This window comes from Sabethes cyaneus, chromosome 3 (assembly GCF_943734655.1).
Source record: "Sabethes cyaneus chromosome 3, idSabCyanKW18_F2, whole genome shotgun sequence".
NCBI classification, from domain to species: domain Eukaryota; kingdom Metazoa; phylum Arthropoda; class Insecta; order Diptera; family Culicidae; genus Sabethes; species Sabethes cyaneus.
Genome location: NC_071355.1, coordinates 2,404,405 through 2,420,127, shown reverse-complemented (window position 1 = coordinate 2,420,127; position 15,723 = coordinate 2,404,405). Strand labels below are relative to the sequence as shown.

Sequence of the window (15,723 nt, the reverse complement as noted above, 5' to 3'; positions counted from 1 at the left end):
CTACCTTTGCTCATAGATGTCCTTTGTATCAAGCATTAGCTTTCGTTCTCAGTTGCTTTGCAGAAAGCGCAGAAGGCAAGGCAGGAGTGCGTTCACATTGTCCGTCTACCGTCTATCGTTTCGTTTCCTTTTCTTTCGTCATTCGTTTGCGTGCAGTGGTGTGTTTTCGCTTCGCGTCGCATTACCAACCAGCAGCAGCACGGCACGGCACTAGCAGTCGCTCGGATCGGAATCGCATCGTCGAAGGATCTTTGTTTTGTCCTTATTCATATACGCGCGTAGTGATTCTAGCTGGTTCGCCAACAGCATTGATTTTTCCACCCAGAGGCTGTTCGCTGAAAGGTAAATGCAATGTTAAATTAGTAAATTTTACACGGTTTTTTGGATGCTGTTTCAAAATATTCGTATAGCCTATACAGTTTCACCATCAGCGGGCTATGCGGGCTGGGCAATTGGGGGCAAAGTGTGCTGCATTGTATATTTACTGTTCTCTGCTACGGGTGCACGTAATCCGGACGCCTATCTGCGCTGTACAATGAGCCGCAAAGTGAGTGCTAGGAGACACCATTTTGGCTGATTCTTTCAGACACCCGTAGTTTTCACGGTTGCCAGTTAATAGAGTAACGGCTAGCCGTTGATTGTTAGAAGTTGTTAGTAAAGTAATTTTTAAACGAAAAAATAAGTTACAAGTTATGTTTTCTAAAGTGATTAATTCAAATGTGTAAATTATTAACCAACACCTTAAGATTAGTGTATTATTTTTCAGTATCGTAGCGGAGAAAGTGAAACGACTATTTGGGAAATTCGTTTGACACCACTGGTGTGTTAGCATTTTTCTGCCAGTCGGTACACATTTTCAGTCAGTTTTACACAGGAAAGAGAGCCTTGCGAATGTTACGTGCTTAAAAATTGAACATTCGCCACTTTAAAGGAATCCTTTTTTGTGCGGAATCCTTACAAGCATCTTTTCAGGCGAATTTTTCAACATATTAGTGGAAACTTGTTTTTAATTAGAAATAATAATTAAGGTTTTAAAATGTGAGTGAAACGAAAAGTGATACAATCAAATTTCTCATAAAAAATTTCGAGTATTACAGAAAAATTGTACGCTGTAAAGGTCACAGTTTTTGGTTTTCTTCTAAAAAAGGACATTATTGTTTTCCTTTCCAGACTAGTGAACGTAAATTTGAAAATCTTTCGAATAGCAGCCGCTGCGGTGTGTCAGCCGACAAGCGTTTCGCGTGAGTTTTGGCAGTGTAATCGACACGCTACGGTCGCCGGGAAAGTGCAGCTAGACAACCGTGATACCCGTAGCTGTTTGTGTATTATTCACACATTGATATTCTGCCTGCCGTGCCTCAAGTGCCCGTCGTAGCTGATTCAGTTGTTCAGTCAGCAACCGTCCGAGATCCGGAGATTCCCCGAGAGCATCCCATTTTACACCCCGTCATCGGTAGAGCTTTCCGTAAGCTCTCTGCGGTCTCGAAGTGGAGACGAAAAAGGCAAAAATGGTGCTGGTGGACCGAACCGTTGAGAACGTTCGCAACGGCCGTCGGTCACGGGGCCCAAGTCCAAATGGTCACTCGGTGACGGCGGCAGCGGCCATCATCGCCGGAGGCATCACCGAATCCAGTTCCGACGATGAAAATTGTGAGTAAAGCAAGTCAGTTTTCCCTCTTTCTCAAGGATTGGGGCTTGGCGAAGTTTCACCGGATTGACTGTTGACTCATTTGTTTCTTCTTACAGCACGGAAAAACGGAAACTCATCCAAAGCAGCCAAAACGAAGAGCGAGTACGAAGGTAAGTGTCCTTTGTTTGCTTTTTGCGAATGAATTTCGTAACATTACAAGTGAAAATGGTTTAACGGCTGCGGAAGAAAATATGATTTCTCAGCAAGTGGATCAATAATTGATGCTATGAAGTGCGTAATTACGTTGGAATATGTCTAATTACCGGGTGGAAGTGCAAAATTAGCTGTTTAGCATTGGTTGCAGATGCTTACCATAGGAGTGTAGTTCTATTTGCCGTTCTGTTACTTGTATGACGTAGTTCTTATAGGTCATTTACTTATGATCAAAAGGGAGATCGGGGTTAATCAGACGTATGAATTTTTTATCGGGATTTTTCGTACTCACGAAGTGAGTTTGTAGAAAAGCTTTCTTCGGAAGTTGTTTTTTCGATTGAGTTTTATTCGACGATCAAAGTTTATTTCTCCGGGAACAGTGTTGGTTTTTTTTTGCGGGTGAATACCAGTGCAGTTTTTGGGAAGGACGCTCCACCGTGAACCAAATGTTAGACTTGCGACAGATTTTCGACACATTTCGATTACTCGAGTACTTGGAAACTCACCATCTGTTCATTGACTTCGAGGCAGCGTACGATTTTGTTAAACGAAATGAGTTTTAGCGTCTTATGCTTGAGTGTGGTTTGCCAATAACATTGATTAGACTGATACGTGCTACCTTCTATCATGGTTCAACATTAAGCGTCAGAAAAGCTGGAGAGATATCAAACTAGTTATCATCGGTGCTCCTACGGCCGGTAACTGCTGACGGTGACGAACTTGAAGTAGTAGATGAGCTCGTATGTTACGGTTCGCTGGTGTCCGCGAACAAAAACACTAGTAGGGAGATCCAGCGGCGCATTCAAGCACGAAACCCACTTTGCCCTACGTAAAACTTTATGATCAAAAAACATACGATGCCGTACAAAACTGGCATCGTACAAAATTCTCGTTAGACCGGCAATTCTTCATGGTCTTGAAGCTATGACACACTGCTCACCAAGGACATACGCGGCAAATTTTTACCATCAGTTGGGATTCAGTACCGTTTCATCTTAAGTTAACACCAGTTGGTAGGTACACTTTGTTTTGTTTGTGCTTTTTTGAGTGTATGGTTCACTCATGCAGTGCTTTGTGACGTTAATTGAGAAATCGCTTAAGTATGAAGAGACAGCACTTTGTGCTTTTATTGATATTGAAGGCGCTTTCGATAACACGTCCTTCGCGTCAATTAATACGGCTCTCTGTCAAAAGGAAATCGACAACACTACAATGAGCTGGATTCAAGCAATGCTCTCGAGCAAAGAAATTACAGCATCATTGGGAGATACGTTGGTCACGATTTCAGTGATCAAAGGCTGTCCACAGGGAAGAGACCACTGAGCAATGTCCTGACATAAAAAATCCAAGAGTCTGAGAGTCCAAGCATCCGACGATTCCAATAGTCCCAACATTCGAAAGTTAAGTAATACAGGAATCCGAGCGTCCAAAAATCCGGGATTTCCTAGCCTCAGTATCTGAGTGTTCAATAACGCAGGAATCCAAGAATTCGAGATTCCAGAAATCCAGAAATCCAAGAACGAGGTAATCTCACAATGTGCTTGTCCAAGAATCCGAGAATCCAAGAATCTATGAATCTTACGACTCAAAAAATCCAGAAATTCAAGAGTCTGACAATCTAGAAGTCCAAGAATCGTACAATTCGAGAGTCCATGAATCCGGGAGTCCAATAATCTGAAAATGCAAGACACCGACGGTCCAAGAATCTGCGAGCCAAGGACCCGAGAGTGCAAGGATCTCAGAATCCAACAATCCGAGAGTTCAAGAATCCGAAAGTTTAAGAATCCGAGAGTCCAAGAACTCTAGATTCCAAGACTTGGAAAAGCTGAGAATTCAAAAATCCAAGAACCCGGCAGTTCAAAAATACGAGAATCCATGAATGGAAAAATCTCACAATTTGATTGTTCAAGAATCCGAGAGCCAAGAATCCGATGGTTTAAAAATTCGAAGATCCAAAAATTGTCGAGCCCTGGAATACCAAAGTCCTAAAACCCCAAAAGAGCCCAAAAATCTGAGATTCCAAAGATCCGACAGTTTAAGAATTTGAGCTTTCCAGAGTTCGGGAGCGGCTTATAGACAGAATTGAGCAGGGTTGTGCCTCGATAGTTTTTACACTAAGGTCGATGTTCTTGTTTTGAAAATGGGCAATTAGGGGCATGCAACCACCATCCTCAATATTTAATATTTCCGAATATTCGGATAGATATATTCAATATTCAGTGCTTCGGAACATTCAGACATGGAATGTAGGTGTTACATATAGCTGTGTTACCTCACCTGATGGGAAACAGGCCCTCAAGTTTGTACCTCCTAGCTTGGCTGGTCCAGTATGTGTATGAAGCATTTCCAGGTATATCCATTCATCGATTGTCATCTTGTGTATTAGATCTGCGAAGAGACTTCTGGTTTGAGAGAGCCAGAGCTACGTTTGAAGCTCTCGTTGAGGGAACTCTTTCCATTTTAAAACCAGGACCAGGTCTTTTACTCCTGGTTGAGGTTGAGAGAATTGGACTAAAAATCAATGCATCTTAAACTAAATATATGATAAATATTGGCGTAATCGAATTCCAGCTTATATCGGATTATAGCAAGCATCAACCCTGCTTTCTCTGAGTAGAGGCAATACATTATCTAAATCAGGCAACACTTATTCGCCCTTAGTGGCAGTCATGCAAACCTAACAAAATTTAATTAATTCAATTGTTAACTCTCTACACCCTACACGATCAGTTCAATATACGTTATGTTTCCTGTTTCCACTGCGTTTATTTAATCCTCTCAAGTTATATATTACAAGAGGTTATGGGCGACTCACGGAAGGAAGACCTTCAAGGGAACGTGTACCTGGCTGCTCCTGAAGGTGTTACTATTCCGTCAAACACGGTGTGTAAGCTGAAGAAATCTCTACACGGATTAAAGCAGAGCCCTCGCTGTTGGAACAACAAATTAAACGAGGCATTCTTGGCAAAGGGATTCGTACGCTCCAAACACGACTACTGTCTGTATACTCGGACTACCAATAAAGGTATTGTGTACGTCCTTGTATATGTCGACGATCTCCTGGTAATCGGAGACCATTTGGATTCGGTCTTGGATACGAAGAAGATGCTTTCGGAGCAGTTTCAAACGACGGATTGCGGAGAAATCAGCTATTTCCTTGGAATCAAGATACGATACCAAAGATTAACAGGAAATCTTTCGCTTTCAAATGGACCTGGAATCAATCGTGTGCTCACCAAGTTTGGGATGGCTGAGTGTAATGCTGTCAAAACACCAATGGAAAAAGGATCTCAGATGCCAGTTCAAGATACATGTACTACCAACCAACCATATCGAGAACTACTGGGGAGTGTAATGTATACAATGCTGTGTGTTCGTCCGGACATCAGTTACTCCGTCGGATACCTTGGCAGATACCAACAGAATCCTGGTGACCTGCACTGGCAGTCACTGAAAAGAATTGTTCGCTACTTGAAAGGCACAAAGGAGTTAAAACTGCAGTACACCAAGAAGGATGGTCCCACTTCTCTCGTAGGATTCGCCGACGCAGATTGGGCTTCAGACGCCGTAGATCGAAAATCGGTTAGCGGGTGCTTGTTCCAAGTATTTGGCTGCACAGTTTCCTGGGCTAGCAGGAAGCAGCAGACGGTAGCCTTATCATCCAGTGAAGCTGAGTATGGTGCACTGAGCTTGGCTGTCTCGGAAGGCTTATGGCTGAAAGGAATTCTTATGGACCTTTACATGATGTCATCGGATCAAACGTTCACCATTTACGAAGACAACCACGGATGTATTTCAATGGCGAAGAACGCAGAATGTAAAAGGGCGAAACATATTGATGTCAAGCACCACTTCTTGCGTGATCACGTCAGCAGGGGAACGCTGAGGATCGAGCCGATTCCAAGCAACAATCAACTGGCAGATATATTTACTAAAGCTCTGGATACAGCACGATTCCAAGCTCTTCGGAAGCTCCTTGGATTATACGATTAAGAGGGGGTATTGGCGTAATCGAATTCGAGCTTATATCGGATTATAGCAAGCATCAACCCTGCTTTCTCTGAGTAGCGGTAATACTTTATCTAAATCAGGCAACACTTATTCGCCCTTAGTGGCAGTCATGCAAACCTAACAAAATTTAATTAATTCAATTGTTAACTCTCTACACCCTACACGATCAGTTCAATATACATTATAGTTCCTGTTTCCACTGCGTTTATTTAATCCTCTCAAGTTATATATTACAAGAATAAATAACTACTCATAAGAAATCAGCGTTTGCCTTCCGCGGACAGCGATGATCGGTTCCTATTGGAGATAGGGGATTTAACTACGAATTCTAGCTAGAACCTGGCTTTCCTGGCTCGTCGCAAGGCAGGAAATCGGATCGTTTTTACTCCGCAGGAGCATGTGCTACTGGCTGAAGTAAAGCTGCAAAGCAAAGCCATGGGTATAAACGTCCTGTTAAGAACTTGATCCTTCTTTATCGACAGACTTTGCAGCCGGCTGATAGAGTACAGGACAATTAAGGGGCTAGTGCAACGATCCTGACTCTATAGCAGCACCTCCCAGCCGAGATTCGAACATATGGCGACTGGCTTGTTAGGCCAGCATCGTACCCCGGGCGCCTGAAGTGAAGCTGACGATATACAAAACGCCAATTAGATCCGTAGTCCATTTTGCACTTGGGGCCAGTGTTGTCTCTACCTGTTGGAAGCACTGCACTGAGCGCAGTGGAGCTGTCCGAGGTGCAGCAACTCTCTGCAAGTACCGAGAAAAAAAGGTGCTGCTGTCGCAACGTCGAAAAAGACCTCCACGGATGGAAAGAAGACAAGTTCGAAGGGAGAAACTGGCTCGGTGAGTAGTGCTGTTTTGACAATCGAGGAATCTTTGCGAAAAATGCAAGAAGAGATGGATGCCAAGGAGAACGCCTTAGAGAACGACCGCATTATACGTAGGAAACGGCTCGAAATGGAACGTGCGTTGAAGGGGAAGGAATTACGCCTGAAGAGAGAACGACGCCAAAATGGAATTGGACCAAGAGCGGGAGTTATAGGCACATAAACTGAAACAGGAGCAGGAATTACTGAATCAGCGTCTGAAGGGAGAGGAAGAGTTTCTCAAAAAGCGAAACAAACTGCATGAACAGTTCAAAAATGCAAAAGAGCTATTGGTTGAAAACTACGGCGGTACGGGCTGCGAAAAGGGAGATCATTAAGAGAATGTAGCGAACAATTCCGGATGGAGAAGCGGAAGCGGAAGAGGATGATTTTCATCGAAAGGTAGAGGATTGGCTCGATAACCAGAAGATTGAGCAAAAACCTGTGGGTGTCAGGTATAAAGGCAAAAAGGGCCCTTGCCCCCTCCCACTTTACCGAAAAATCCGAGAAGAAACGAGTCATTCGATGGAAGCCGGTGAGTGACCGTATCTGTCTGTTAAGGATCAAGGGCAAGTTCTTCAACTATAGCTTGATCAGTACATACGCTCCAACGAACGACAAACCCGATGATGTGAAGGAATCGTTTTATGAATCCTTTGATAAAACATATGGATACGAATGCACAGATCGAAAAAGAAGAGTTTTTCCGCCCAATCATTGGAAAAGAGAACCGTCACTGGACGACCAATGATAACGGTCTGAGGTTGATAAACTTCGCTGCAGCCAGAGATATGTCAATCTGTGGTGACCCGAATGGTGAAACGTGCTCCCAAATCGACCAGGTCTTGATTGACTTGACGTCATAGATGTCAGGTCCTTCAGAGGACCCAATATCGAATCTGATCATTACCTAGTGGTATGTAAGATTCGCGCTAGGCTGTCAAGCGTAACAAGTTCCAGAAGACAGAGACCTATGCGGCTGAATATTTAGCGACTATAATGCTACTGAATGCTACTTTGTCAAACGTCCTCTGGAGACCGTTGTGGGCCCCGTATTTGCTGTAGTTCGTACGGTGGTAGGACGTCCTCAGCATAGCAGTATTTCAAAGGGATCTAGGCTGCACATTAAGGTCGATTCGCTCTAGAAGTTGAGGACAATCTATTTTTCCTCGCAGATTATCAGCGACTAGCAGGGTTTTAGATGTATCTCTCCGTGTAGAGAGAGTATCTATGTGGATCATCATACATCGATTTTCGTAGCTCGGTAAGTGATACGGATTTCGCCAGGGCAGCTGACGAAGAGCAAAGCGCAGAAAGCGGTGCTGGACGGGTTCGATTCGTTCAGAACTGTTGTGCTAGTTTGGGTTTCAACCGGCAGGACAGTACTCCAGAGTCGATCTGACCAGGGAGCTACTGCTTTTAAGCAGTAGACGTCTGTGAAACTTTTGGCGATTCTAAAAATGAATCCCATGATCCTAGAGGGTTTGTTGACGATTGCTCGATAGTGCTCGATAGCAGCGTGTAGTTGAAAATAACAGCATCTTTTTTACGTGAGAAGAATATTACAGAGCACTTTGAGGGATTTACAACCATTCTGTTTAAGGTACACCAACTAGCGATGACATCCAGCTGGCGTTGGAGAGCGATGCAGTCTTCAGTTGATATTTTCAGATCATCGGCATATAATAATTGGTCCTTCAAGCACGAAGTTCACGTCATTGAAATAGAGAAGGAATATGAGCGGTCCGAGATGACTACCATGCGGAATACCTGAGGTGGCGCAGAATGTGCTGGATCTACAATCACCGATGGCAACCATCGGCTGACGATCTGTTAGATAAAAACGGAACCATCGCAGGAAAGTTCCGCCTATCCCAAGCCTTTCGAGTCTGCGATTTTTTTGCGATTGCGATTACGTGATTGAGCTTATCAAGGGCAGCTGACAGGTCGGTATATATGACATCGGTTTGCGTCATTGCAGACATGTTGTCGACGTTGTGCGTAGCAAGGCACAGCAAATTAGTAGTAGTGGATCGACCAGGGAGGAATCTATCCTGATCCGCGCTCAAATATTGCTTGCATTGTGAAAAATGTGGCTCCAAGACGATTAGCTCGAACAATTTTGAGATGGCACTCAACGATGCAATTCCTCGGTAATTGTCCACATCTCGCTTGTTGCCTTTTTGGTGCACAGGAAACATATAAGCAGATTTCCAGCAAGGCGGAGAACTTCAGTTGTGTATCTTGCGGCGCACTCGATATCGTCGCTGGTTAAACATCCATGACTAAACACGCTAGCAAACTTTTCAGCGAATAAGCTGCATATGTAAAATTTGAGGCAGTTTCATCGCGATAGATCATTGAGGAGGGCAGCCCGCATTCCTCGGGTTGCTCGTTCACAAACTTCCAGAAAGCTGGGTGCGACCTGAGTTGACTCGCTTGAATTCGTGATTTACTCTAACGTAGTGATGTTGTAGTGAGAGCATACGGTGTCTGGAAAATTTTCGAGTGGCTCTTTTCAGTGATTTGAGCGCCATTCGCCAATCACTCGTTTGCTAAGGATCACGTGCTATCCGGAACGACTTACTTTTTTCGGGACATGTCTATCAATGACATCGACAAAACATTTGAAAAGGTTTGGGCGGCTGTTGATGATAGGAAGGTTGGTGGTGGTGTCATGATCGCTAGTATAGTTGTCTTCTAGAGAGATGATTAACGGAGGATGATGAGATACATCTTTAACTAAAGGCAGTGGAGCTGTTGAGAGGAATGGTGCGGCATCTTGTGTTGAAAAGAAACAGAGGTCCAGGCAGCGGTTATGCTCGTTAACGACGTGATTGATTTGTGACAGGATGGCGGCACTGTAACTGTCAAGAATACTGGTACCGCCTTGCGATTGCTTCCACGTTATGGCAGGCAGATTGTAGAATTGAACAACAAATAGGAGTCGCATTTGCAGAGAAAAGAACCCGTCGGCGTCGGCGTGAGTACCAGGAGTAGGTGCTCAGTGAGGCAGAAAGTTGTTTTGCCAGGAACAACGCGTGGCGGTTTTATAAAATGGTCAACAGTAGGGCGAAGGAGAGTATCTCGGTGCCAATGATGTGCAACGACAAGGATGGAAATCTATTGACTGACCAGGCCATGGTGGCTGCCACGTGGAAAGAGCACTTTGAAGAGCTTCTAAATGGTACAGGTAAACGGAAAAACGGAAAGGCTGCTGGGAAGGATGGAATTCCGGCAGCTGCACAAAGCAATCCATGCCACGATCTTAAACATCTGGATGGAAGAAGAAATGCCTTCAGACTGGCTTGATGGTCTCATTTCCCCGATATACAAGAAGGAACACCGACTCGATTGTAGTAATTATCGGGGCATAACACTTCTAAATTCCGCCTATAAGGTAGAATACGGGAGAATTCTGTTCAACAGAAACGACCGTTATCAGAATCCTTTGTCGGCGATTACCAGTGTGGTTTTCAAGAAGGAAGATCGACTACGGATCAAATGTTCACCTCGGGAATACAATACATGAGGGCTCACCATCTGTTTGTGGATTTTAAGGCAGCGTACGATTAAGTGAAAGGAAATAAATGATGACAGATAATGCGTGAACACGGCTTTCCGACCAAGCTTATAATGCTGCATCGTACAATGCTAGACAAATCAAAATCAAGCGTCACAATAGCAGGTGAAATATGAGATGCATTCGTGACGTTAGAGGGAATTGAAACAAGGCGCTGCACGCTTTAACCTACTGTTTAATATAGCACTTGAAGGAATGATACGCAGAGCAGGCGTGCAAAGGAATGGAACCACTCTTTTGGCATCTCTATATCGAGCTGCAATGAGTGACAGCGCCAGGATGCCCAGGATGATCGACGCGTCCGAGAATAGCTCCGTTTATCCGGTAATGGATGGGCGTATTACATCGGTGGAATGTTATAACTACACATTTGGCAATGATAATTGTGAGCTTGTTTCTATTACACTGATCAGCAAAGGTGTCCAACAGCGCTTGCAATCGGTAGCAATCAGCAATAGATTTCACAACAAGGTAGATCTTTAGATCGTCGGCATATACCAGTGTGCATCCGGAACCAAGCAGAATGGCACTGTCGTTAAAGTACAAGGTGAATAGCAAAGGCCCCAGGTCACTGCCTTGCGGAACACCAGAAGTATTACTGAGTGCACGTGAAACTGTGGAGTCCAGCTTGACACGTAAAGCACGGTCTGTTAGATATGAGCTCAACCATGAAGTCAATCTATCAGATACACCGAGTTTAGAGAGCTTGTGCAAGAGTATTCGATGATCTACTGTGTCGAAAGCGGCCTTAATATCTGTGTACACAGCGTCAATTTGAGTTCCAGCTTCTATCTGTGAGATGCAGGTACTAGTGAAATCCATCAAGTTCGTCGCCACAGAAGGATGCTGGTCGACTGATATATAATTTTTGGTGCATTTCAAAATTATACCACTTACGATGATTTAAAAGAGCTTTGATCCAGCAGAAAGACTGCTAATGGCTCTGTAGTTCCTTACATCTCGCTTTTCTCCTTTTTTAAATACGGAAAACGTATGGGATTGTTTCCACAGCGCCACCGTTGGAAACTTCCGCTGCTCAAACGGTTTGGTGAAAACTCGACTTAGAGGCACGGCAAGAGCAGTAGCGCAGTGACCGAAAATAATAGCCGGAACACCATCGGGTCCAGGTGAGTAGGTGCTCTTCAATTTCTTTGCACCATAAATGACCATGTCGGGAGTGATGTCAAAATGTCCAGATCAACAACACAATCGGGGACACCTGACGCAGCTTTTTCAGCATCAGACTGCGTGGTACATCCACTGGCGAACACAGAAGAAAAATGATCAGCAAACAATTCGCAAGATTCAGTAACGGTTGATGATTCCGTTCCGCCCAAGAACACACTAGAAGGAATAGAAGATGACAGCTGGAACTTCAACGGGCCTGCCAGTATAGGCTAGAATAAACCCAATGGAGGATGGGGATGGGGGAGATCAACAGAAAGTAACGGAGAAATGGCCCGACGCACAGCGATCTCTTGTTCAGGAAGGTAGTAAACGAGGTCCAGTGTTCGTCCGAGATTATTACGCAGTGAATTAACTTGGTTCAAGTTCAAGAATTCAAATCCATCGACCACAGCAGCGCTAGCAGCAGGAAGCGGAAGAGAATTGTTGTACTGTACTCCATCCTCTCCATTAAACCAAGGAATTTGCGGTTGGTTATAATCACCACAAATGAGAACTCTTTCTTCTGAACACCCCTTGTCACATAATTCACGGATTGAGAGAACATGCTCATCGATAAACTTGACAACTGTACTTCTGTCAGGTGGAATGTAAACTGCAGCAAGCAAAACTACTTTTGTCACTATTCTTCGAGCTACAATCACAACGATATACGTTGAAGGCGGATTCAAACAGCTAAAGAGAATCGATGCAACCGGTTTCAGTTAGTATGATTACATCGTTGTTGGAGTCATTAGATGCAAGGAATCGTCCCACTTGACCTTCAGGTGATAATCGATGAGGGCAAACTGGTTGAGACAAACTGGAAGCAATCGACCGTACCGTACCTTAGTACCGTAGGCGATGCGTCCTGAGGGCGTAGATAATCCCACGCTGTCGTCAGTGTTGATCGTAGAGCTATTGTAGAGGCATTTGTGCCTTTCAAAAGAGAATCTGCCGGAATCGGACTGGTCATAAACACTGCCAAGAGAAAGTACATGGTTGCTGACGGAGAGTCAATACTTGGGCGTTTTGAGGGCACTCTCGACCTCGAGTCCCTTCGAATCGCGCCGATAGTTGCGACAAGGTGATGGATTCTTCTATATTTTGTTCAACATTACGACTGAGGGTGTGATTCGTCGGGCGAATCGATACGAGAGCCACGAACTTCTACAATGGTAGCTAACTTCCAATCGGACGTCTATTTAACTCATCGATTAGCTCAGGTATATCTTGGAAATCCGCTTACATGTTTCCAGTAGGGGAGTGTCGTCGTGGTTGGGCCACGTTTTGAAATTCACCCATAACTTTCGTTTCAAAAGGAATTTTGGAAATCTAAATGCATCGTTGTAAAGGTCTAAGAATAAGGTATATTTCCGGATAGTTTTGAACTGATTGCTTAAAAAATGAAAAAGTTATAGGCATTTTCGTGAAGACAAAAAATGTTGTCATAGTCGGGCCATGTTGTACAGGTTGGGCCACCGCAGAAAATCTAAGATATATGAAATGAAATTCTATATAGAGACATGAAAAGAATAAATCCCGTAAACAACGGCTCATATACGTAAAAATACCCCATTTTTAATTGCATTTTTGGGAAATTTTGGCAATCTTGTAAAATCAATATTGCTACAATCGCGTTTTCCAAAGTGTACAACTACAATGAAAAAAAAACAACAAAAACCTAGGTTTTTATCGCATTAATTTTGCTTTATTTCGTAACATTTTACGTGACTGACATTCCCTAGCAATTATTGCGCTTCTGCGGTCAAAATTATGGTGGCCCAACCATGACTACTCAAGTGGCCCGACCCTTACAAATAGCGCTTTTCTAGTATTTCACCTTAGCCTTCCCAAACACCTTACTGGAGGTGATTTTTCTATAGTCTTCGTGTGCGGCACAACACACTTCATACATTTTCAAAATTTATCTCGATAAATGCATTTCATGAATCATTTCTTGAAGAAAAGTTCACTGCGCCTGGAAAACTTTTTTTGTAAGATTCAGTCACTGAATTCAGTACGGGTGTTTTGAATACACCATTGAAACTCATAATATTGTGAAAAGTTAGCTATCATAGTAAGAAGTTTTACAGTGGTTGTATCATAGATATCATGAGTTACTAAAATTGTAAAATCATGATGGCCCGACCATAACAGTGGCCCGACGATAACGACAATACCCTACATAAGAAGAGGAACATAGACAACTGCAGAGCGATCTCTGTCTTATGATATTTATTGTTTGAAATCACTCTTTTGTGCGCTAGTTCGCTCCAAGCTTGAATATTGCCCACCCGCATGGAGCCACGGAACCTGGGACTGTAGCTTTGCTTACGGAAGACGTACGTACACTTACCATATTTGATGGTGCAGTCCTTGTAGAGATATCCCTCGGGGACCTGGCGAAAGTTGGAAGGCTAAATGGGCTCTACCACGTTGCGAGAATGCTGCACGACAGTTGTAGTTGTGCTCTTTCTTCATAAAATGAGTTACTAGGGTAGACGCACCATTAGTGATGGTAGTACCAGTAGTGGTGGAAACTAGAATTATTCCTTTATTTTTGCAGATTTTGGTACAAGTTTGAAAAGTATCGAAGCACCAGTAACAGTATTATTTGATAAATATCAAACTTGTACCAAAATCTGCAAAAATAATGGAATAATTCGAGTTTCCACCACTACTGGTACTACCACCACTAATGGTTCGTTTACCCTAGTTGTAAGAGAAACCAATCATTTGGATTATTTGGTATCATTTGGGGGCAGAAAACGAATGCACTTGATCTCTAGGAGAAGCATATTGCTGTCTCGTTATGATTAAAATGAGTTTAGTTCGTAAACCTCTGACGTTTTGATAGTACACAGAGGGCATATCAAACTGTGATGTGAGTTTACTTGCTGGCGGGTATCTCCGGTGAAATATGGTATCGAAAGTTGCAGTTGCGTCCATCGGGTCACACATTGGTCTTTGTGGGTCATTTTAACTTTTTTTTTATTTACTATTTGATGGGGCTTTCAACTTTACCTGCCGATAAATGCGTAAATATTATGCTAGTTAATTGATAAAATTGTTTTTCATAAGTAGCACTAATAATTTGATCAATCATTATATCCAAAAGTTACTTAAAAGGTACCCAAAATGATTCCGATTTTTTTTTTGAACTATTAAAATGTAATGTTTTTATGATTTTGTGATTCATTTGTCGAGGAAAGTGGTAGCTTTGACTCAAATAAATTCTTTTAACCAACAGAAAAGATCCGCGTCGGTCGCGACTACCAAGCCGTATGCCCAGAGCTAATACCAGCACCAGAGAGGAAACCGGAAAATTTAAACGACCGTGCCCTGCTGGTGTGGTCCCCGACAAAGGAAATTCCAGACAACAAGCGTAAGTTCTGACTGAATCGAATCGTTGTTTAGTTTGACCATTAAAATTGTCCCTCTAATTACTCCAGTGGAGGAGTACATCACAGTGGCCAAAGAGAAGTACGGATACAACGGCGAGCAGGCGCTCGGGATGCTCTTCTGGCACAAGCACGACCTCGAACGGGCCGTGCTGGATCTGGCCAACTTTACCCCCTTCCCGGACGAGTGGACCGTCGAGGATAAGGTCCTGTTCGAGCAAGCGTTTCAGTTCCACGGCAAAAGCTTTCACCGGATTCGACAGATGGTAAGTTTTGAAGTTTTGTGGTCGTTGTTAGAACAATTGATTAAATGGAGTTTTTGTGTCTTTGTTCCTGCCGCAGCTGCCGGACAAATCGATCGCCAGTCTGGTAAAGTTCTACTACTCGTGGAAGAAAACCCGCAGCCGAACGAGCGTGATGGATCGGCAGGAGAAGCTGAAGAAAAACGACAGTTCGGAGAACGGGAGCGACCACGGGAGCAACGAGGACTCGGACAATGACGATAAGGTGAGTGATGACGTCATCATTGTGCTTGACTAACACGACCGTGGCCGCGTATAGTTCAGTGTCTATCCTGGCTATCGAATCACTGCTATCACGGTTAACTGCCTGCCACACTATCATCATCATTATGTACTATCAACCAATCCATCACCACACTAGGCTTAGCGTATCGAAAATGTGTATGAGTGTATGAGAGAACAGTGCGCGTTTGAGAAAGGAATCATCCTAGTTGCTTTTTTTGTGTCGTTTTTCTTTTCGGAGAAATACTGAAAATGATGACAGTTTTACCGGGTCGTCGGTCTTTACCGGGGGTCCATCCGAAACCCTGCTGCTGGAGGATATTTA

The 15,723-nt window shown here is 43.6% G+C and overlaps 1 protein-coding gene across 1 annotated transcript in view; it reads left to right on the top strand.

The window, feature by feature from the left end:
- The first annotated feature begins 228 nt into the window (after positions 1-228).
- LOC128744396 (REST corepressor) overlaps positions 229-15,723 on the top strand; it is a 32,366-nt gene continuing 16,871 nt past the window's right edge. The window contains exons 1-6 of the mRNA XM_053841391.1: positions 229-342; positions 1,171-1,650; positions 1,747-1,800; positions 14,724-14,858; positions 14,926-15,140; positions 15,217-15,381. Coding sequence (XP_053697366.1) covers positions 1,509-1,650; positions 1,747-1,800; positions 14,724-14,858; positions 14,926-15,140; positions 15,217-15,381 — 711 coding nt within the window. The 5' untranslated portion in view covers positions 229-342; positions 1,171-1,508. The remainder of the gene's footprint in view (positions 343-1,170; positions 1,651-1,746; positions 1,801-14,723; positions 14,859-14,925; positions 15,141-15,216; positions 15,382-15,723) is intronic.